At 39.3% G+C, this 23,663-nt stretch overlaps 1 protein-coding gene across 4 annotated transcripts in view; it reads right to left on the reverse strand.

The window, feature by feature from the left end:
• CFAP299 (cilia and flagella associated protein 299) overlaps positions 1 to 23,663 on the reverse strand; it is a 296,430-nt gene that overhangs the window by 267,242 nt on the left and 5,525 nt on the right. For 3 of the 4 annotated variants that reach the window (XR_006104115.1, XR_006104117.1, XM_042469009.1), the window contains exon 2: positions 21,139 to 21,269. Coding sequence is in view for 1 of the 4 variants with exons in the window: in XM_042469009.1 (XP_042324943.1) it covers positions 21,139 to 21,269 (131 nt within the window). In the remaining 3 variants the exon portion in view is untranslated. Of the gene's footprint in view, positions 1 to 21,138; positions 21,270 to 21,413; positions 21,462 to 23,663 lie in introns of those variants that run through there. The other variant, XR_006104116.1, reaches the window with a different exon arrangement.

Below are 23,663 nucleotides of genomic sequence, written 5' to 3' on the forward strand. Positions count from 1 at the left end.
CTTCCATCTCAGAAACCTAATTCAGAAAAGGGCAAAGATCATTTTTTTGCTGCTGCCACTGAAGAATTAAGAGTCATGATGGCCAAGTGAAAGTCACATTTATCTGTCAGTAGAATACCATCTTGCTCACAATCTTGGTGTTTAAAATGACTTAGAAAATGAATGCACTATAGTTGGCAAAAAAAGAAGAAGAAGTAGTGAAATTTGAAGAAGAAAAGTGTGTCTGTCTTATCCTAGTTCCTCTGGGCTACCTTGCATGCATAGTTCTTACAATTCTAATGTGCATGCTATTGTGGGAAAAAGTTGTCTGATCCTGAAACTGAGATAAAAAAAATACATCTGATCAAAACGACTTTGAACAAGATGTTATGATTTAAACTGGGGGGAAAATTAAATGGAAAATATTTGCTAAAAAGTAGCATTCAGTAACAGTTCTATGCACTGCATGGATAGTATGTTTTCAGAGGATTTACTATCACTGAAAAAGCACTGATGCCAACCCTGTTAGACAGTTGTGCATGTTGATTACGATTTCATTAGCTTTGTTATCATAACACGTTTTTCTCTGATGCTGGTAAATGCAGAAAATATAGTGATTCTTTTTCCCTGTGAAAAAAAATATGCACCTTTTATCTCGAAGAACTTACCCTGAAATGTCTATGCATTAACTACTCAAGTACTCTACAAAGAGCAGGGCAGTCAAAGTGAGATTTACTGACTGCACCTGCTCCCAAAACTATTTTAGTCTCTCAATCCCTCAGCACAACCTCCCAAAAATGGGGGGAAAGGACTTTTTTGGGTTTTATTGCTTAAAAATGCCATCATGTGCCACTAGGGTGGAAGTAGGAGGATAATTTCTCCATGTGTTTTCCCCACTCCCAGGATGCTTTTAGCTGAGAAGAGACCATTTTTAAACCAGAAGATAATATGGACTTCCAATTAACTTCCACCCATGTATACTTTTCAAGAGTGATTCCCCGAAGACCAACCTACGAGTCTAGTTCCCAATTCCTTTTCTCCTGTGCAGAGGAAAACTCTGAGATATACATCCTCTATATGCACACCACTTTGACAGACCTAGAAAAATTACATCTACCAAGCCAAATAATCTCAGTTAGATGTGACTTGTGGCTTACCAGGTGCTTGTTAACTCCTTTGTTTTCTAAATGTCAGGCAGAAAGAAATAAGAGGAGATATGTCAAAGCTTTGGGTTTGGTGTGGTTACTTCACAACTTTTCCATGATCTTTTTTTTTAATGTACCTTCATGAAAGCATGGGACTAAAAAGCAGGATCCAGGTCTTTATCAAGAATCAAATGCTTCCAGATAGTCCACACTGCTTCAGCATTATGACTGCTTAGCTCAGGGGGTGAAATCTTGAACTAATTCCATTTGTCTTTTCAAACCTGATTTAGCCTGCGATGTGTGGCTTTAGTTATCATCCATGGTGCTTGCTTTTAGTTTACTTTTGTGTGGTCTCTCCACACATCTTGTATCCATGTGAAATCCATGTTCGTATCCATATTAATGGTTGATACCTCTTAACACTTCTGCTATCTGTTCCCTAGCTACTTAGGTCCCTTCCATGGAGGTTTCTAAATCTGCTTTTCATCCCTTCATTACTAGCATCTGTTAGGATGATGCTACACAGACCCCATTTCTGTTAGAAGCACCGCAGCCACTCTACTCTAAACAAGAAGAGGCCAAGGGACTGAGGGAAAAACACAGAAGGTAACTTTGTAAGGAGCGGGGGGAGAGGGGGTGGGTGGGTGGTAATAGAAATAATCAATATTAATTTATATGTAGAGAGATCTTATAGCACCTTTGAGAGTAAGTGAAATAAACTTTGGGAAATTAATACTATGGTCCTGTACTTGCTGCAGTTTTTTGTGTCTCCTTTTCTGGGGATGGGGATGAATACTGTTTTCCATATTTGTTGTTGTTTTTGTTTTTGTTATTATTATTATTATGCTTTAATAATAATAATAATAACAAATATGGAAAACAATGTTGGCATATTTTAATTAACAGTGGAGTTGATACCGTTTGTGTGGAACTTATCTGTTCAATTAGAATATCATCTGTTCCTGGTGATTTATTCTTCCCAGTTCCTCCCAGGCCACAAATAAACAACCCACTCTTAATATCACACATGAAATCAGCACTAGGCTCTCTCCTTGATTACTACTATTTGTACATGTGCTGGTGGGTCAAAGTCTGAGTTCCTAGTACAAATATTTACACAATATCCATGTTTTCAGTACACCTGTCACATTCATGCCTGTTTCTGTTTTAGGCGCGCGTGTGTGTGTGTGTGTGTGTGTGTGTGTGTGTGTGTGTGTGTAAATTGTAAGTGGGCCCAAGAATTTTGAATTCACACCTAGCAGAACTCATTATTCAGTAGGGTCCACCATACTCCAACTCTCCATCCCCATAAGCATGGCATTTACATTTTTCTGCACAATGCATGGCACAGACAAACGTTCCTTTACTCAATCCCCTTAAGGGTGAAATGCAACAAAGGAATCTAGTCAAAGGTATCTGTCTATGTACTTCAGTGGATCATTCCCATTTGCACACTGCCTCATGCACAGATGTTCAGCAGCAAGAAACCTGACAGAATCTCTGCTGCTATTCACATCGAAGAGGAGGGGAAAAAGAAAGAGTCAAGCATCCACAACCTGCATCTGGGAGTGATATGCTGATGAACATAATAATGGGCTCCGTCCAAGCCTCTGTTGCCAGTCACTAAGGCTGTCACCTAAATTTCACTTAAAGCAAACTATGAAGTGCATTTAGGTGATTACCTTCTGCAAAAGCAGCTGAGAACTTTCAAAGGAAACTAGAACAGGTCCCACACTGAAGTCTGTTTTAAAATTTTCCCCCAGGGTGCTATTAAAGCAGGCCAAAGTAAAGAACTCCAGGTACAAATTTGCTTCCCAGGTAAAAAAAAAAATTTCCCCCTCCCTACCTTGGCTGAACCTTACTAGATTTTGTTTTAAACAGAATTGAGACAGAAAATAACCTGTTTAAAATCATCTGAAATATGCTCCAGTGGTTAACAAAGAATGAGTACTGCTGGCTTATTTGTTTGGTTTCCAGAGAAACCACATATTGCATTGCTCAAAGCAGATTATTGATACACCTAGGGCACAGAATATAGTTCCAAGCTTTGGTTAGGCATAGATCGTTCCACTCTTTTATTGCCTTTTTTTTAGCAGAGAGAGATTCTGCCTGATATCATAGACTCTCAGGGCAATATGCAGGCCCCCAAAAGCAAATTTAAAACAAGTCATGGAATATTAAAGAAAAAATACAAGTCATAATATATAAAATGATTTGAAAAAACAAAACAATTTAAAACCGTATAGTTATACTGACTGAAACCAGGATCCTTAGATACACACCCTAAGGGTGGAACTAAGTGGACCTTCAAGGGAAGGACATTCCATAGTCACAAAGGCAGAGCAGAGAATACCCTTGCTAATACTATGAGAGCTAAGATAGCCTGTTTTACAAGTTAGAGCTTGAGAATGAAATTGAATGAAACTGAAAGGGAACTTGGAGATCATTTCGCCCAACCAGTTACTCAGTGCAGAATGTGGCTGAAGTATCCCCGACAGATGGCATCGCTGCATCTGCTTAAATACCTCCAGTGAAGGGGAACGTTCCATCTCCCAAGGCACACTTTTCCAATTTTAAACAGGTCTTAGAGAGCCAGTGAGGTGTGGTAGTTTGAGTGACAATTACTCTGGAGACCAGGGCTCAAATCCTCTTTTGGCTGTGGAAATCTACTAGGTGATCTTGGGCAAGTCACACACTCTTAGCCTCAAAAACCACATGACAGATTCGCCTTATGATGCAGTAAGTCAGAAATGACTTGAAGGCACACAGCAACCGCAAACAGCTCTCACCATTAGAATGATTCTCTTAAGGTCTTGTCTCTGTTGTTTCCACTCCCTCATTCCAGTTCTTTGCTCTGGAGCAACAAAGAAGAAATCTGATTACTGTTTTCCATAATGGCCTTTCAGATACATAAAGACCACTGTTAAGTCTCCCCTTCTTAATTTTCTCATTTCCAGATCTTTCAACAGCACCAGTTTTCAACCACTGTGACCGAAACGTTGTCTTTATATAAATCTGTATAAATCCAAATGAGTAATCTGAGTAATCCAAATCATTTGAAATTCTCAGTCAATCACCTATGCAGCTCTATATAATAATAATAATAATAATAATAATAATAATAATAATAATAATAGGATTTATTTATATGCCGCCCAATCACTGGGAATCCAGGTGGCTTACAACAGAGGGGATAACAGACAGTAATTTATGTATTTATTTATGTAATTTATGTTATTTTATTTTATTGCCTTTATATGCTGCCTTTCGCCTAGGGTGGGACCCAAGGCAGGTGTCAAAAATGAAAATCCTAAACTCCCTACTGATGTGTATACATCAATTTTTCTCTCCAAGTGCTTCCAAGAGGATATGTTGCTTGGGGACCTTTTCCAACCTCTTCCAGTAACTGAACTGTTCCATGGTTGGAGTGCAGAGACGGTTGCATGTGGTTGTGTACATACAGCCTGCATTTCTGAACTGGGACCACAGGATTAGAAAAGGAGTGGAGTGGGATATCTCTGACAGCCCACACACCAGGTTTCCCACATTCAGGGAAACCTAAGGACAAATCAGCTACTCCTTCTGTACTCACCCTTTTGAATCACGTACAAGATGGGAATAATAAGGATACTGTCACATCCAATCCAGTATGTACCACAATCCTTTGACAGAAGGTAAATGGATCTTAACTGAACAGAGGAAGAGATCCCCTGCCTCATGTCCATTGCCCCAGCAGAAACATTTTGCAAACCTTTCTTCAGTAAAAAAGGTCTTACCTATGGATTAGGTGGATGTGTTTTTCCCTAAAATGTTTATATATATATACACACACACACACACACTATCAAATATCTGGCCATAAAATGAGAAAAGCCCATACAGATGTACTGAGGGAATTGATAAATTAGCAATTTAGTCAGCAAAATGGGAATTTCATCATTAATTTCAATTGCTGCAGAACTCATACTTGTGAGGCAGTGGAAATTATTAAGATTCTACACTGAGTCTAATGGGAAATGTTGAGGGAAATGTATCGGATTACCAAACTAGGAAACTGGGTTATAATTCATAATTTTTTAAAAGAAAATGCTCTGATGCATTAGAACATGTCAGAACTTGAAATTATATAGATAAAACAGCTGAAATGTACAAATGCAAACTGGAGTGAAAATGGCAAAGGCTTAAGGGCAAAGCGTGTCTTTTCCTCCCTTGTTTTCACCCATCAGCTACTGTCAAGCACTTTTTCTTGCTTCTAAAAATGTTTCCAAAAGGATTTGGATGCAACCTTTTTGGCAGCTGTAGGAATTGATTGGTAAACATCCTTGAAATGGGTTTCGAACACCTGCACCTCTGGAGTAGTAGTTAAGCTGTTTTGGAGAATTGTTTGTACCTTTCCACTCTATTTCCCCTAAGGAGAAGATTAAATTTACAACTGTGTCAGTATGGTGTGGGCTGTTTTTTTGCTTTTTCCTCCTCTGGCAGGCTCTCTAACTTTGGAATCTTTTGTGGGGAAAGGTGTATAAATAGAATTGCTTTCAATTAATAGATATCTTGCCCACAGCATGACTCTGATTGGGAACTCCTGTGCACCTGTGGTAATAAAATACCAAGAAAGGTAATGGAGTGGTTTTTTAGTGATGGGCTGTTTGTTAAAATAATTTCTTTATCCTTCAAATTGTAAGTGGGTGTTACCAAGGGGGTCTCAAGAAACACAAACACAGCACCAAAGAGCATTCCAAAGAACACAGCTTTGTATCTATAAGGAATTTGCCATGCAGTTTCTCAAATAATAATAATAATAATAATAATAATAATAATAATAATAATTATTATTATTATTATTATTATTATTATTTCTTACCCATTTCTCCCTATGTTCTCCCAAGGGACAACAACAATCAACAAACAACATCAGTTAAAACACATCATTTAAAACACAACAATTTAGTAGGACAAATAAGATGTACACATATTGGTACTGGACACAGAATTCAGTATTAAGAAGCTTGATTTCCTAAAAAATAAACAAACTAGTTTCTTATACCTAACAAGGTAGCTAAGGGGGAAAACAGTGAAATTATATTTGTCATTATCCATTGTATATATAAACAGAATATCTATATTCATGAAAACACAGTGAAATTATATAAATGATTATCCAGTATATGTAAATAGAACATCAATTTTCATAGAATCATAGAGTTGGAAGACACCTCAATGGCCACCAATGACAATATAACCCTGAATCCAAGATAATAAAAAGGAGTTGCTCTTTAGCACTGCTCATAGATTTCCTGGAGGCACACAGACCATCAATGGCAGACTAATATGAACTGTCCTGGTCAGTAGATGTGAATTTATAATCGTATGTTGAGTGAAGAGGCAAAATCTGAGAGGACTTTGGGCTTCCCAGAATTATAAAAAAATAAGTTCTGAAAAAGTAAATATATACATATATAAGTATAGTACAAAAAATTTACTTAAGCTACCTAACCTATACGCATCACAGAATTCAGCTTTTATAATACATAATTACTTTCAGCACAAAATATACATAGCTCTGCTACTAACTGACAATTTCTATGGTTCACAAAATAGCCCATTAGTCTTATTATCTTGAAAAAGAATGTTATGGTGAGCCAGTGTAAGAATAGATAGACACAGTTGTGCTAACTGATGGCATGTTTGTATTTAAATGGGCTGCAGGTGCTTCTGAATTGAGTCAAAAAGACCAATTTCCAGCCACCTCCTTGGAAGGAATATGTACTGTTCTTCCAGTAATTCATTCTGAAACTCTAACCTGTGCAAATCAAACAGTAGTATGACACACAGAACCTGTATAAAATTATTCTGTGGGATGGCAGGCTAAAAAACTGTATTTGCTTCATCTCAAATTACAAACCTCGCCACTTCCACTACCTCCCTTATTTATGTGCAGTGTAGATTCCAGACCCAGAACACTAGCAGTAAAAAATAATTCAGGGACAATGCTCTCCACATAATAGGTTGTAGTTGGCTACATTACTGTCTTAATGACCACTGCTTACCACACCTATCTATACCTTTACACCTTTTGGAGAGGCCAAGGGGGAGACTTTGGTGTATCACCAGGACACAAAATTAGGTCATATCTTCGTAATGTGCACTTAAATCCCCCAATCCAACAAGGATAGTGCATATGCCATAGAAACTTTGTGAGCATCCCTACTGAGGTAGAAAACCATGTGCTCAAAGGTATGTGCTCAACCATGTGCTCCATATGATCAAAAGTAGTTTCCCCTAAACTACATCTCAACAGCCAGCGCTATATGCTGCAGACATGGTTTATTTACAGCCTACCTTTCCTCCAAATAGCTCAAAGAGGCATCCATCCTTCTCCGTCTGCTCCTACTTTATCCTTTGGAGTACAAATAGTGACTTCACAGCCAGCATTCAATGAGCTTCCTCACTAAATGGAATTTTAACCTGGCTCTCCCCTGAACGATTGCAAAAACTGCACCAAACTAGTGCTCCAAAACCCTGAGACACAGATTGACAACTAGTATAAACAGTTTCAATAGAGACTACATGACCAGAAATCTGTGTAGGGCACTAGCCATTAGAATATGACTCAGTATCTCTGTACTGCTGAAATTCCCCCCTGCCTGCCAGGCGTCACTAATTTTACTTATACACAGAACCATCAAGGCACAAAGCAATTTTAAAGAGTATTGTATGCAAAAGCTAGGTCCTTTCTTTGGAGACCTTATAATCTACTCGAGGAAGACAGAGGAAGAAAGCAAAAAAGAAGCAAAGGCCTAGAGAAGGCACCATCTACAACAGGATGGAGGAACTTCTTTCTGCTCAGGGCCATATTCACATGGCAATAATATCTGGGGGGGGGGCTGCATGTCAGTGACAGAATGGAGCCAAAGTAAGAGGTGAAACAGACCGCTCCAAAGGGGTGGCTTTGGGGAGCCACCCAAAGACAGACTGGGACTGCAGCAACCACACAGCATGGCCCCAATCTGCCTTGAAGCTGGCCAAAAAAGGAGCAGCAAAGAGCCGCTCCTTTTTCCAGTGGCAAAAAGGCGTTTTTTCCCATCTGCCACAGCCAGAAGCTGGCTTTAAGACACTCTTGCAATATGCAGCATATAGATGCCATGCCACCAGAGTGCCCAGATTCCGGCCCACATATGGGCAACCAGGTGGCTTGAAGCCAGCTTTCAGGAATATTATTTATTAGTTTTTGGGAGGGTGCGTTATCTGTACATCATACTTCCAAGCTGGCTGGAAGCTGGCTTTTTATGTCAGTGTGTTCACTCCGAAGTCCCTCTTGAGCTTCTGATAAATTTAGATTCCCCCTCTAGAGCAGGTCGCTAGGGAAGGGTAAGGTCATTCTTGCCTGAACTGCATGCTTGTAAAAGGTTTCTTAATACAGTACAACTTAGGTCCAGACTATCTGAAAGACCACACCTGGTGTGTGCGTGCATGTGTGTGTGTGTGTGTGTGTGTGTGTGTGTGTGTGTGTGTATATATATGCTTTTAAATTAACTAAATACTGTTTTAATGTGATGGGTTTAATTGTTTTTTCAATTACGTGAGCTACTTTGGGTGCCGCTCCAAAAGAAGGTAGCATATAAATGAAATAAAAACAAATAAATAAAAGTTAGATTGAAACTCGCATGTAACCTTAAGGCTAAAAGGTACCCACTCAGGGTATCTATTTGTGCCTATAAAAGCCAGAGTACAAGTTGGATGCCCACATTTCACAACATTTACTAACTCTACTCTCATATATTAAATCTTGATGATCCAAAGAATACCTCAAGAATACTTTGTTATCCAACCTTGCTTTTATCTGCTGTGTGGACAAGACAGTGGAGATGGAACTGAAGGTAACTCCATGACACTTGGATTCAAGTTCCAGCCTCTACAAAAGATCCATGGAATGGCTTTAAGCAAACTGCACACAATATGGTCATCTGCATAAATTTCCCTTTCTTAAAATAGAAATGGCTGACATCAGTACTTGTGAAAACCAATGCATGAAAGATGAGTGAATTTTGAAACTATATAATAAGAGCATCTGTTTGTTTAAATGGATAGCTCAAGGCATCCTAAAATTCCTTGGGCATGTTGAAAAAATAAAACAAAACTATCTGAATAATATAAAAATTTTAAAATAAAACAAAACAAAATTCTCCGCCATTCCTTTGAACCATAGTTGTCAAATGTAAAAGCCCAGCTCAAAAATTATTACAAAGTTTATGAATTTCACTGAGACTGCCATCGATGAATAGTTCACAAAGCAGCCATAATCCACTCTTTTTTCTAGCACTTCTTTTTTTCTTTTTTCTTCTAAGACTGCTGACTGAACTAAATGCCTAGATGGCTTGTTAAGAAAGCATCCTTAGTGGATCTCAGCAGTCATAATGGAACACAAAACTAGAGACATTTGTGTTACATAAATGTGAAATGAAAGGCAGCTATTATAAGAATTGCACTGAGAATAAATACAGAGACATATCTGTAGCCAAGAGAAGATCAGCAAAACCTGCTGCTTGTGGTTGTTAAAAGTAGAAAGAGGCACAGCAGACTGACTTGGTTTTGTTCCTCACTAGGAAGTCTGAAAGACAATGTCTCAAAAGATTAGGCTGTTCCTTTTCTCCCCTGCATTTTAACTTAGGAAGAATGGCTCCTCCCACATGTGCAACTGTTATCCTTAGTGAAATATCTATCCAAAAAGGGGTATACATCATTTTGCTTTATAACCAGTAATCAAAACAAATGTGGCACTAGTAACATAGGAAAAAATACACCCTTACTATCACTGAATGGATTGCCTTCTTTTTGGAAAAATTGATGGAATGAAAGACAAGAGCTTCTACTTAGCCCCATAATTGTACTATGGCTAGAAAAAAAAATTTAGAGGGAAAATAAGCCTACTCTACAGAGTGAATCACTGGGACTTTTTTTTAAAAAATGGCTACAGGATCAGCAGGAAGAACAAATAGAAACAGAACAGACAGGCTTTAAAAGTAATTCTACATTTCAAATCTGTTAAGGTGATTTATGATCAACAGAAGCTTGAGGATGCATTGCTCCTAGAAATGGGAAAAACTGAAGTCACATATCAATAGGATTCCAGACCTGGACACTACTGGCCTCCTGTCCAAGAAAGCTACAATATCTGAAAGGATGCCATGTAGATGGAGGAAACTTCTTTTCTGCAGCTCCAGACTGATAGATTAAAATTACAAGAAAAGAGATTCCACCTAAATATCAGGAAGAAATTCTTTACTGCAAGAGTAGTTCTGAAGTGGACTAGACTGGACAGGTTGGGGACTCCTTCTTTAAAGATCTTTAAACAGAGGCTGATGGGCATCTTTCAGGGTTGCTGTCCTTGTGTGTTCTAGTATGGCAAGGGGTTGGACTTGATAACCCTTGCACCACCTTCCAGCTCTAAGACTCAATTATTCTATGTTTAGGGGCATCAATGCTAGCCAAATGCTAATTGAGTAGGCTACCCAATGTTCATGCAGTTTGAAAACATGCAAATACAAGTAGATAAATAGGTATCAATTCTCAGTGGAAAGGTAACAGCATTTGGTGCAGTCATGCTGACCACATGACCACCAGAGCAGTCCTTGGACAACGCTGGCTCTTGGGCTTAGAAATGGAGATGAACACTGCCCCCTGCAGTTGGTTATGACTAGACATAGACATGTCAAGGAACTACCCAAAGTTAAGAAAAATCAAGATAGCTCCTATCTGTTTTGTGTTTTTGTCAAGATAGGGCAGCATGGTAAGGTAGCTTACAGCTGTGAACTAAAGCAAGGTTGTATATAACTTTAGTGTTTTGCCAGATATATGTTCGTGAAGTTCACATCTCATTCCTTGTCCCTGAGAAGATTCATTTATTATTTATTAAGATTTTTATCTGCCATGATCCTCAAAGGTTCTGGGCAAATTACATAATTTTCAATATTTTATGAACAATTAAATACAGAGAACTCTTACTTAGCAAAACACATATACACAACAATAAATCTCAAGCCCCAAATGGTTCTTCATCAGTTTCTTTTATTCCCAAGGCATTTCCGTTCAATCTTAAAAGCAGAAGCAAAAAAGAAAAAGGGAGGGGAAGAACAGGAGCAATTTGTTCAGGTTGAGAATGTTGATTATCACTGCCCATTTCCAGGTGCAAAAACATTTCTGTTCATGTAACAAATTCATTTGCTCTGAGTGAAAAGCTACCCAAACACACCTGGAGCTTTTCAAAAACTGACTTAATATTGTATTAAAGTAAACATGTTAAGGACAAGAACGTTTGGAGTCATCAAAAAGAGTTCCTTTTCTCCATGTGTTATTCAAAGGGAAGGGCTTTTCTGTGTGTATGTAATGCTACAAATTGAAAAGCATCCTCAGCTGCTTAACATAAATGACAAACCATTCAGAATCCACACCTGGCCTCTCTATCTCTCCCCTCCCCAATCAAATTGAGAAGAAGGCATTAGATCACCGTCTCACTGGAGTCAATGTCACCAATGTGCAGAAATACCTTCACTAACAAGCAGTAAAACATGGAAGATTTTTACATTTCTTCTGCAAACATACCAAGCGGAAAGGATTTCTGGAGTAGCTGCACACAAGGACCCTGTGTAAACACTCACATGACTCTAAGGAAAAGGAAAATCCCACATACTATCACTTCACCTAATAGCAAATTCAGGGATTGAGGGCTGACAGAAATGAAGCCCGAATGGGGCCAATCAAAAACATAAAGGGAGGTTATCAGCCTATTCATGGGAGCCCCAAGGTTTGCAAAGAACAAAAAATATTTTTTAAAATATATATTAAAAGGCAAGTCTCTCCCCCCCCGCCTCCCCAAAGGCCACTGACCATGCGCAATAGAGAAGGCTGATTTCAACTCAAAAACAAAAGCAGAAAACTGAGGGAGGGCGTGGAACATATTGCCAAGACAGTGTGACAACATTTTGTTTCAGGTCCCACATGCATGCAATCATATCTATACACACACACATGCACACACACACATGTTGCCAAAGAAAAGCCTATAAAATTCATGGAGTTATCATAAATTGACAGGTAACTCAAAGGCACCTACGTGTGTGAGAGAGCTAAATGTTAATGCTGTCGTCTATGGGAACAAACTGTGTAGCACTATTATAACAGCCAAACTGAAGTATATCCCAGTTGTCACCATAAGCAGAAGAACATATGGAGTATACAAAGGAGAGAGTCAGTAGGATGAGGATCAGACATCTGACAGCATGCCAGGATGTATGCATAGAAGAGCTGGTATGGAGGCAGCAGTGATTCACAGAAAAGGGTTTGAGCCATGAAGTCCCTCCAAATGGGGGTTCAATAAAGAGATTGGGCAAGCAAGTGGATAGATAATCTGGCAGACTAGATATGGAGCAAAGGGGCGCAGGAGGACCAGAGCAAGACACCCAGGACAAGACAGACAAGCAAAACAAAGGTATTGGCTATTGATCAACCTTCAGGTGGAAACAGTTAGGTCTTAGCCAGTTCAGGTAGAAACTACAGGCTGCCTCAAAAGTGGAGCTATGCTAAGGTCTGATAACAAACACTTTCATTTCTTTTTCTACCATTATGAACCATCAAGTGGCTTGTCCCAAGTACACAACCCAGAAAACATCCCAGCAGCATTACTAAAAATTTCTGGTGCTTGTAACCAAGATAACAAAGGTGTATTAACTAGAATTTGAATACCATTATATTAGATCATATATGCCAATTTATCCTCCAACAATGTTGCCATATATACAGGTCTCCCCAAAGGACTATGTCTATGAAGGTCATGCTATAAAACTAAATAGTCCAAAGCTTTCCCCAATATTTTGACTCCTTTTCATCAGAAATGGAAAGGACAGTTTCCATTAGCAAACTGACATGCTGAGGCTGAAGGCTATTCATTACCTGTTGAAACTGATGTGAGATTACTTGATCGAGTGCTGAGTTTCATTTTCTTTTGTACATCTGTTCCCTAGTGATGGTGCCAATCCCACAATTATATCATTTGTTCTTGTGTGTGTGTCTTCAAATTGCCCACAACTTATGGTGACCCTGTCCTAGGGTTTTCCTGGCAAGATGCATTCTGAAGAGATTTACCATTGCTTTCTTTTAAGGGTGAGAGGGTGACCTGCCCAAGGTCACCCAGTAGATTTTCTCCATTGAGCTGAAATATGAATCCTGAACACCCAGAGTCCTAGCCCAAACACTACACCACACTAGCTCTCTTGATTACGCCATAGGAACCAGGTATACAAGTACATAAAGTACAGAATCACTGTTTTAGTAGCTGCCAGTTATAATTTGTCATTCTCAGATTGTGAGTTCTGTCAGGGACATTTTGTGGCAGGAGTTCCACAGATCACAAAGCCACAAAATTATTTAACAGGGAGCACAGAAACGATAACCTACATGACATGTCCACATGTAAAATAAATTACAAAAATAATAATAAATAATTTAACTTCCAACTCCAGAGCCAAAAGAGCTAGAATTTTGGGATGTAAAACAAACAGCCAAATCCAAAAGACTAAAAAGTGAAATACCAGATCCCACTGATGTCCAGGCATCTAATAGAGATGGAAAATTCACATAGCTCCAAATAATGAAGCAGTGCAACCACATATGCTGACAGTGATGCTCCAGTTCTTGAGGGGATCAAAGCTGTACAGTGTTCAAAGGCTCCGTTTCTAATGCTATATAGACTCAAGTGTCATTTATCCTCACTTATGGATCATCAGGGAAAAGTCTTCAAGCCACACACATGCACAAGGATGCAGTTTCCCTCACATGAAGCTAATCATTTTAAAGATGTCCCATTCTCTACTATGTAGATAATTGCCTGGAGGCTTTGCATTTCCTGTCGTCCCAGCCACTGAAATACATGGAAACATTTATAATAATAATCAGTGTCAGATCTCAGTGCTTAATTTTTTTCATTGTATTTCAGTGGGTGAATTTATGACGCCAAAAACAAAAGCAATGTTTAGAAAAGACACATCCCTTTCCCCTCCCCTCATGTTTCCTCTTTGGAGGCTATATTCAAATTCTTTGCATATGCCAGATGAAACTTCAAGAACTAATTCTGAACTAATGTAAAGTCATATACATTTCCTTATTACATTTGTGCCTTTAAATTAACAACACATTTGTGCTTAAACATGCTACATAAGTGCTATGATGGGATAATACATGCAGTGTGGTGGGAACCACACTAAAATATATTATCAAAATCACCACCAGTATCCATCACATTTGTGTTCCAACCTTCTGGTAATAAGTGAATATGGATTGACATATTTTATCCTCATAAAACCCTATAAACTAAATTAAATAAGAACATGTGTATTCATTTCATGAAGTTTATAACTGAGGAGACTAAACTAGAATCGAATAATTCACTTTCTTTGCTAGTGTCGTAACACAGGATGTTTTTCCTGGTGGATAATGACATGTAGACAATTCTTTGGAGGCCTTTCAATATGGAATGGAGAGATGGAAAGTTCTATTGATACAACCATTCTGAAACACCCAATCCAGTGTTGAGAGCCCATAATTCACCTTGGTTTACAGAAGATATGTGGCAATGAAGCAAGCTTAGAATGCAGGTAGCATTAGGTTTTGAAATGAGTACAATCAGAAATCAGCAAAATTTCCATTGTGCTTGCTATGTAGCAGTGAAGCAGGCCACAAAATCCTATTATATCTCTAGGATTGCATCCTCAGCCTCCCACTCAGTAGGATTTTTCCAAGTAGTGAGGAGTGTTTGCATTCACTTGACACCATACTTGATACAGATCCTAGGGAGGTGTCTAGTACACTGGTTGGTTTTTATTGGATCAGTTTCAGTTACTGAGGTCTGAAGATGTGGCCAATATGTTTGAAGAAATTCAACCTATTACCTGTAATTTTGACCCTTACCCTTCATGGCAGATAAAATCTAATAGGAGTGGATGGACTGGGTGGGTCCAGGAGGTGATAAAAGCTTCACTATGATGGGGAGGCGCTTGCTGCCTTGAAGGAGGCAGTGGGGAACCCTCTCATGCAGATGACCTCCCTGGACCCAGAGGTATATGGGAACTATCACCTAACTGCAAACTACCCCTACTTTGGATTTACCTGGAGAAAACAGATTATCTGGACTCATTTCACTATGGTTTCAGGCCAAGGTATGACATTGAAATGGCCTCCATTCCTCTGATTGACAACCTACTCCAGGGGAAAGATGGGGGGGAGTACTATGCTGTTGATCTTTCTAGATCTCTCAGCAGCCTTTGATACCATTGATCATGGTTAACTTACTGGACCAGTTCTGTGGGATGGGACTAGAAGGCACCATTCTACCATGGTTCCATTCCTACCTGGAGGGCAAGTTCCAGAGAGTCGCACCGGGGGATTTCTCTTCAGTTTCATAGCAATTAAGCTGTGGAGTGCCGCAGGGTTCCATATCATCCCCTGTGTTGTTTAATATCTACATGAAGCCACTAGGGGAGCTGATATGTTGGTTTGCAGTAAGGTGCCATCAGTATACTGATGACATTCAACTCTATTTCTCTTTGACATTAGTAAGCTGGGATTGTGCAGATATTGGACCAGTGCCTAGATGTTGTAATCAGTTGGATGAGAGCCAATAAACTGAAGCTGACTCCCAATAAGAAAGAGCTCCATGGAGTGAAATTTCTTAGGTCAAAAGCATTCACTCTTGTATCGATTTGCCAAATTGATGTTTCTTAGGTCTGAGAACTGGGAAAACTTCCTGTTCCAGATGGATTAATTTATGTTGATGGAGCAAGTATCCTGTTTGGAAGTGCTCCTAGATCCATCCCTGTCACTGGAAGCCCAAATGGACTCTGTGGCTCTGAGTGCTTAGTGCCATCTTCAGCTGATGAACCAACAATGGCTTTTTCTTGGCTGAGATAACCTAACCATAGTAGTCTGTGCACTGGTAACCTCCTGATTAGATTATTGCAATGCATTTTGTGTGGGGCTGTCCTTGGAGAAGACTTGGAAGCTACAGGTAGTGCAAAATGCAGCAGCTCAACTGCTGAGTGCTAGTCTTAAAAGAATTACACTGACTGCCAGTACATTACCAGTCTGAATTACAAGGTGCTTGTGATGACATTTAAAGCCCTATAGGGCCCGGGACCTCAATACTTGAGGAAGTGCCTCTCCCCATATATACCTGCCCAAGGATTAAGATTAAGAGTTGCCTCCTCCATGCCCCACTACTGAGGTCAATACACTGTGTTAGGACACAGGAGAGTGCCTTCTCAGTTGTGATGCATCCCTTCTGGGAGAAAGGCAGCATACAAATGAAATAAACAAATAAAATGAACAAACTGTGGAATGCTTTTCCCCTGGAATCACGGCTGCCATCAATACTCATGACCTTTAGGCACCAAGTTAATACTTAGTTGTTCTCCAAAATCTCTGGGTCTCATTATTTCAACTCAAATACTGTTATATATCATTTTTAAAACATCTAAATTTTAAAAATCTGTTTTTAACTCAGCATATTGTTTAATATGCTTTAGCTTATTTAAATTCTTACTGTTTTTAACCTATTTAATCTGTTTTAATGCTATTTGTAAGTGGGCCAGAGATCTCTTGATACAGGGTGGGGTGTAAAATATTTAATACATAAAATAAATAAAACTGTCCAATTATGGCAAGTGATACGTAACAGACTAAATTTTATTTATTTATTTATTTTTATCCCGCCTTTCTCCCAAAGCGGGACCCAAGGCAGCTAACATACATAAAACACAACTAAAGACGTGAAGCCAGATTAAAGTGGCCACATTTTAGCCTCACTGTAATCAATGCACCTTCAGTTAGTATAGAGTAACATGTCTTTTCATTTGAACTGAACTAAAACATAACTAACCTTAATTTGGCCTGAACTTAATTTTCCAAAGTTTAAAGTACATTCTGTATACAATGTTTGGAACCAGCTTTAGAAACCTGGTTTTGGGATCACAGAAGTGGAGCTCAGGCTTCATGAGACCAAGTCTTAACATGTTTACATGGATCAACTTGAATTGGCTTCTTTCATCAATAGAGAGCAGGTGTGGAAGGGTGTTCCCTGCAAGGATGGTTGCTTGGTGGGAAGTAAAGAGACAGTTGTAAAGTGAGTCCATATGAATTCAGTCTGGCTAGCAAAAGGCAAACAGGAGAAGGCAAAGCATTAATTTGGGAAGCATCGATGATCCTTTGGAAAAGAGGAGACAACCTGAAAGGATTTTACATTTGAATTGACATTCTCACATACCAATGGCATATATATGTGGGTCCTTGGTTTCCACTCCATTAAATGTATCTGAGGAAGTAGAATGAAGTCTAGGAAAGTTCATGCTGCCAACTTCTTTATTCCAGTTAGTCTCAAAGGTGCTACAAGATCTCTCTACATACAACTTGAATCTGTTATGCATGTTGATTTCTACACTTGTTTACTACCCCACCTCCAAACATTCCCTTGTACTGTGGGAAGAAGGCAGAACTGACAGAAACTCTGGAACATCAGACACAAGTGAACAAAAAATCCGAACTGCTAGGCCAGTTCTAGTTTAATATGATAAGCATTTCATACATGCATATAAAAAGCTTAATGTTTACACATTCAGTCAACCACAAGTTCACACATGTGGAAGCTGGGATTGGCCACAGCCACAACCTTATCACTTGTACACCAAATGAAAAGCTTGCACACCACTTGTTGCAGTGTCACATGCCTTCAAGTCAACTCCAATTTGTGGTGACCCTCTCCTATGTTTTTCTTGGCATAATGCATTCAGAGGAAGTTTGCCATTGGCCTCCTGTAAGGCTTGAGAGTGTATGACCTGCCCAAGGTCACCCAGTGGGTTTTCCAGACTGAATGGGAATTCAGACCCAGGCCTCCTGATGTGTTAGTTCAACCTGCCATGCTGACTCTCACAGTTGTCATAGAGGGAAGTACTGCTCCAGAGAAGTTGGTAACACAACTCAGGAAAGCTGTGGCTGTCCAGAAAACTAAGATGAATATATCTTCATATTCCTCACTGGCAGTTCTAATGAAAACTGGCCATAGCTGCGGTGTTGTTGTTTTCAATGAAAACGTGTCAAGGTTCACAACATTTTAGAAGTACCATGTGCTGATTTGGATACCTTTCCCAAGTAACCCAGACACATGGTCTTAAAGGCAGAGAATGCAATTTGAAAAGTGAGAGGTGGAGAATAAGAGATAAAAACTCAAAGCTGATTGCAGGGACTTCATAGGAATATTCAGTTATGCTCAGGCCTACTGAACTACAGGGGTAAATAGGGACAGATATTATAATACATGCTATAGTAGCTCAGATGTCCTCTTCCCCAACTATGTATAGTTATACAAGTATGAACTCTGATTAGAAGATGTGGAATAATCCTCTCCTGGGCAATATATTGGCACACGATCAGTCACCAACTGAATCAGAAAAGGCTGTCCACACATCTTTCCCTTTAAAGCAAGCCTTCCTACGCAAGTCAACTTGGCAAATGCACAGAGATCCATGGTTTCTGTACACTACAACACAAATATCCAGGTGTTCTTCAGGCATGTAGAAAGATGCAAGAATGTTGACATAAGCTGCTGATTCACGAGTCCTGTGACAGGAAGAGCCAGCAACGGATCTCCTGTGTTTTTATATTTTTGATTTTTTTAACCTACCAGAAAAATGTTCTGATTAACTTCTGTCACACAAAAATGTTCTACACTGAACATTTATCCCACACCAAGGCCCACCTGTTTCTAACATTTATCTTTGTTCCGCTGGTGGTCTACTCCTTGGGCCCTTCCTTGAATCCCTATAGCATCGTAGCCTTCATTTTTCTTTAAGCCTCTGAACAGAACCATGTGCATCAATATAGCATTGAAGAGGCAGAGTCCAAATCCTGTGTTTTTGTTGCTACAGTAAGTGTTGACTCTTACTACTACCCTGACAGTAGTATTTCTTTGACCAGAACAGGAATTTTAAGAAAATGATCCAATAACCAAGACAACCTCTTGATAGAAAACAATCTCACATCTCATGAGGGGAAAAGGAGATTCTTTCTTGATTACAACAGTCCAATATGAGTTAGAACAAACATTTAATAATAATAAAATAATAATAAATTTTATTTATACCCCGCCCTTCCATAAAAAATGATCAGGGCGGCTTACAAGATTTATAAAAACATTACAATACAGGTTAAAATCTAATATAACAGTTAAAAACATTATTACAAGAACAGGAACAGGAAAACAATAAAATGGGAAATACACGTATCAGGGGCAAAGTGAGACATCAATCCAGGGTCAAAGAGAGGGGGAGAAGATGGGAGAAAGGGGGCAGGAAAATAAATAAACAAATTAAGGTGGGAAGGCCAACCGAAACAGGTATGTTTTCAACTGTTTTTTAAAAACAGCTAACGAGGTGGCGGTGCGAAGCTCTGCAGGGAGCTTATTCCATAGGGAGGGGGCAGCAATAGTAAAAGCCCTCTGTGAGGTCCGTATATAGTTGGATCTAGGGACCTCCAATAGTTTACTCCCGGAAGTTCTGAGTGTGCGAGTCCCATAGCTATTCAGGGTAGCACAATTAAGCAAAGACAAAAAATGCCAGTTATTGTTAGAAAGCCTTGCTAAATCTATTGCATTTTCTTTTACTTGCCACAAGGATTGATCTGTACAAAGGTACAACTTCTAATAATTATTTCATTGGTTTGTTCAATACATAAACAGTTGGTAAAAATCCCCAAACTATTTTTTATAAACAATAGTTTCTCCCATAAGAGTAGGCGAAAATATTGTTAGGAGAATATTATACAGGTGAATGCTGTAAATAATTGCCTCTAATTTACAGGACAGAAAGTAAAAATGTTCCCTTGTGATGAATTCAGTCATTTTGGATCAGTCCTGTGAACATGTTCTCCCAACCCAAGGCCCTATGTGAGGTTATCCCCACAAATTTTGAAACTGGTCTACTTACAAATAAAGGCAGATTTTGGGCCCAAAATTATGGATATGAAAAGAAAAGCTTCTCCTTGGCCTAAAACAAGCTGGAGAAAGTATGCACAGATTCCTCTCACAGCCCCTAGGGCTGTAAGGAGGGTTTCTTTAAGTTCAAAATAGGAGAGAAATTGTGAGAAGGTATCCCTCCAGGGGGAAGTACACTATATTCATCAAATTTGTCCAGCCTCATTATAAGAAGATCGATATAGAGGAGTACACACCACAGGGCAGAATGATTATGTTCCTCTTCCCAAATCCTTGCTCTTTGCTCCAAGGTGAGCAATGTGGGCCCTTTAGTATTTTGGTTATTTTGTCCTACAGAGGCTCATCTCCACATAAGCTACTATGGCTACAACTCAAACGTTCTCAAGTCACTTGAGCACCAAACCCACTGATTCCTAAAATGTCTGAGAAACAAGGCCTGATATTTTTTTGAATAACCTTTAGAGGTATAATTCACTCTTGCACTTCTAATGGCTCTATTAACATACACAGAAGAGATCTACTTTGGGCTCCTGCATGGATCACTGTTCTTAATGGCAAAGCAGCAATTCCAAAGCATCAATCAATGTACAAATGTAACACAGTCTCCTCTAAGAGGAGGAGCATTTTGCTATATCTACAGTGGGGATGGAAGGGGGGGAGGGAATAGGTGCCGCCAGTGGAGAAATGTGGCAACATTTCCTATCAACAGCAGTGACTGACTGGAGGCAGGCAAGGAATGTATTTGACATAAAGAGTGGGCCATCTCCCTCAAGGGTTCAGTGCACTTTGACAAATGGATGTAAACAATGATCTTGAGGTACACAGTTGAGAAGTTTGATGCCAGTTCCTAAAAGTCTGACAGCTTTCCATGCACTAATTTTAGGGGGTCCCCATGTTTTAAAATATATCCCAACTCATTTTTTTTTTTCCTTTTTTATTATTCCCCCCCCCCCCCCCCAATGCCAGTACATACACTCTGCTTACTTTTTCTGGTGTCTTTCGGAGAGCCTTGAAGCCTCAGCAGCTGCTTTCCTCGCTTCAAAGTCTTCCCTTTTCAGCACCTCTCCACTTCCCCGAAAGCCTAGCTCCACCAGCTGGCGGGCCATTTCTTCATTCTGAAAGACCAAACAAAAGTTCAGGTGAACCAGAATAAATAAGAGAAAATAAAAGATTAACAGAATCTTGCTCTGTAAAAAAGGAAGGGACATTGTTGTGGCCCTTGTGTGGCTTGTGGATCACCAACTATGAAAGAGTGTTACTTTAGGGCAAGAATAATCCTGCATAGTCTTCTACAATGTGCAGTGTTTCTTCCCTATTATGAAACTTCTTAGCTGCTCAAGAGCATCATTCACCCAAAAATGAAATAATATTTCCACCTAGTGGCAAAGGTGGAGAACAGCAATCAATTTAATTCACTAAAACTAATCACTTTTCATGTGGCTTTCGGTACACAATCTTTCAGACTCAGCACTGCATACTTGAATCTGTGAATAAAAAATCTGTGGATATGGAAGGCAGGCTGTAATTCATATGGGACAAAGTAGACAACGTAGAATGCAAAGGTTGTTACATGGCTGCCAACACTATTGGTGGCCAATAAATTGCATCAGTGCAGTGGGACATCCAGATGCAACCACCGTTCAAAGATTAGCATGTTGCAGGTTTCTACATAGGTTTTATAGAGAGAAGGCAAGGCCTTGAATCGAGACAGAGAATAACCCTGTTCTCATCTCAGTGGGCAGGGCTCTTCAAATCCAAAATTGCAGCTGCCATCTTCATTTTCTCTAAATGCAATGCATTACTTATTTATTTGGTTTATATCCTTCCCTTCCTCATAAGCACTCAGGGAGCTAATAATCTTACAATAAAAATATGTTTTTAAAAAATCATGTAAGATACATAAAATCCAGAGTTGAAAAAACAGAAAATTGTGCATCTAAAATTCAAAATATCATGTAAATAATAAATTTACAAATTTCCTTTAAAAATACCATTAAAACATTACAAACAGCAGCAGTAAAAAACAAATCAATCAGATGAGTCTTTTCCAAAAGTGTATACAAACAGATATGCTTTTAAACTGGCAAATACCAATGTGGAATAACCAGATTAAAGTGGATCATAACCATGGCTTGACCACCATATTTTTTACCCATAGTGCAGCAGATTGCATTTGAGGAACAAGATAGCAGGTACGACTGTGACCACTGAAAGGAACAGAATAGGTTCCTTGCAAACAACACTGGCATTTGCTTGATCATGCCATGTGGGGATGCCAGGCCTGGAAAAACAGGGGCAAACATATGGGAGACCACAATTACATGATTACAGTACTTGCACTTTGTTTCATGGATGATAAATTGTGAAGACAGGTTCCAATGTAATCTAAGAACACTCAACATTTTCAAGGCTGAAAGCTTCGGGAAGGAGAGAGTCCTAACCAACAGGAGCTTTGTAATTATTTTAGTAAGACAGAGAAAGGAGTTGGAACAGACACTTTTGCATAAGAGACTGGAGGAATCTAAGCTGAAATGCAAATGCCTGACTTGCCTTCCATATCATTTAGAAGCCTTACATATTTATCAAAGCTCAGTCAAAAACCTTCAAATTGACTTCGACTTCAGGAGCAATTTGGAATATGATGGCTTCCAGCTGGAAATAAATCTCAAAGTGATAGTACTGATTTATAAATCCTAATATGATAATGTTCTTTTATGGTTTCAAGCACTGTAAATATTTGTGTATGTACACATACAGCACACAACCACTTATACAATTTGCAAGAGTATGGCAACATGGAGACTACAGTAGATGTTTTCCAATCATTGGTGAGCCAGCTCATACCAAACATCACTAATTTTACCTAACATGTTGACCAGAGCTGTTCCTAAAGGAAAGTCAAGTACCCATCTCCAGTGACAGGAGAACCACAAGGAGCTAACTTCCCATCCTCACACCATCTTCCTATACATGACTTGGATTTTGGATTACCCTTTATCCAAAGAGCTAGAAGAGAAAGCGAACTTATGGACACATTACTGGATTGTCTAGGAGTATGTGTGACCCCCCCCCCAAATGCTTTATTGGGAAAAAAGTAACAGGCCCAGAAATGAACCCTTCACAAAGGATTATGGCAGATACCCATGCTATCTGTATATCCACCCAGTAGAAATAAGAGTGCCAGTGTGGTGTAGTCTGAGCACTGGACTAGGGTTCCAAGTGTCCAGGGTTTCAATTAGTATTTGGCCAGGGAAACCCTCTCTCAGAAGAATGCAATGGGAAACCCACTGAACACATCTTGCCAAGTAAACCCCATAAGAGGTTTGCCTTAGGGCTGCCACGAGTCATACATGACTTGTAGTCAACCAACAACAAAGTTACAAAATAGGGAGACTTAACCAGAAAGTTTGTTGCAGTCTTCACAGCACAAATGTTACATGTATTTTTCTGGACCATATTTGGACAGAGATACAACTACTGTAGTAGTAAGTCAATGATTTTATTGCTGT

This window comes from Sceloporus undulatus, chromosome 5 (assembly GCF_019175285.1).
Source record: "Sceloporus undulatus isolate JIND9_A2432 ecotype Alabama chromosome 5, SceUnd_v1.1, whole genome shotgun sequence".
NCBI classification, from domain to species: Eukaryota; Metazoa; Chordata; class Lepidosauria; order Squamata; family Phrynosomatidae; genus Sceloporus; species Sceloporus undulatus.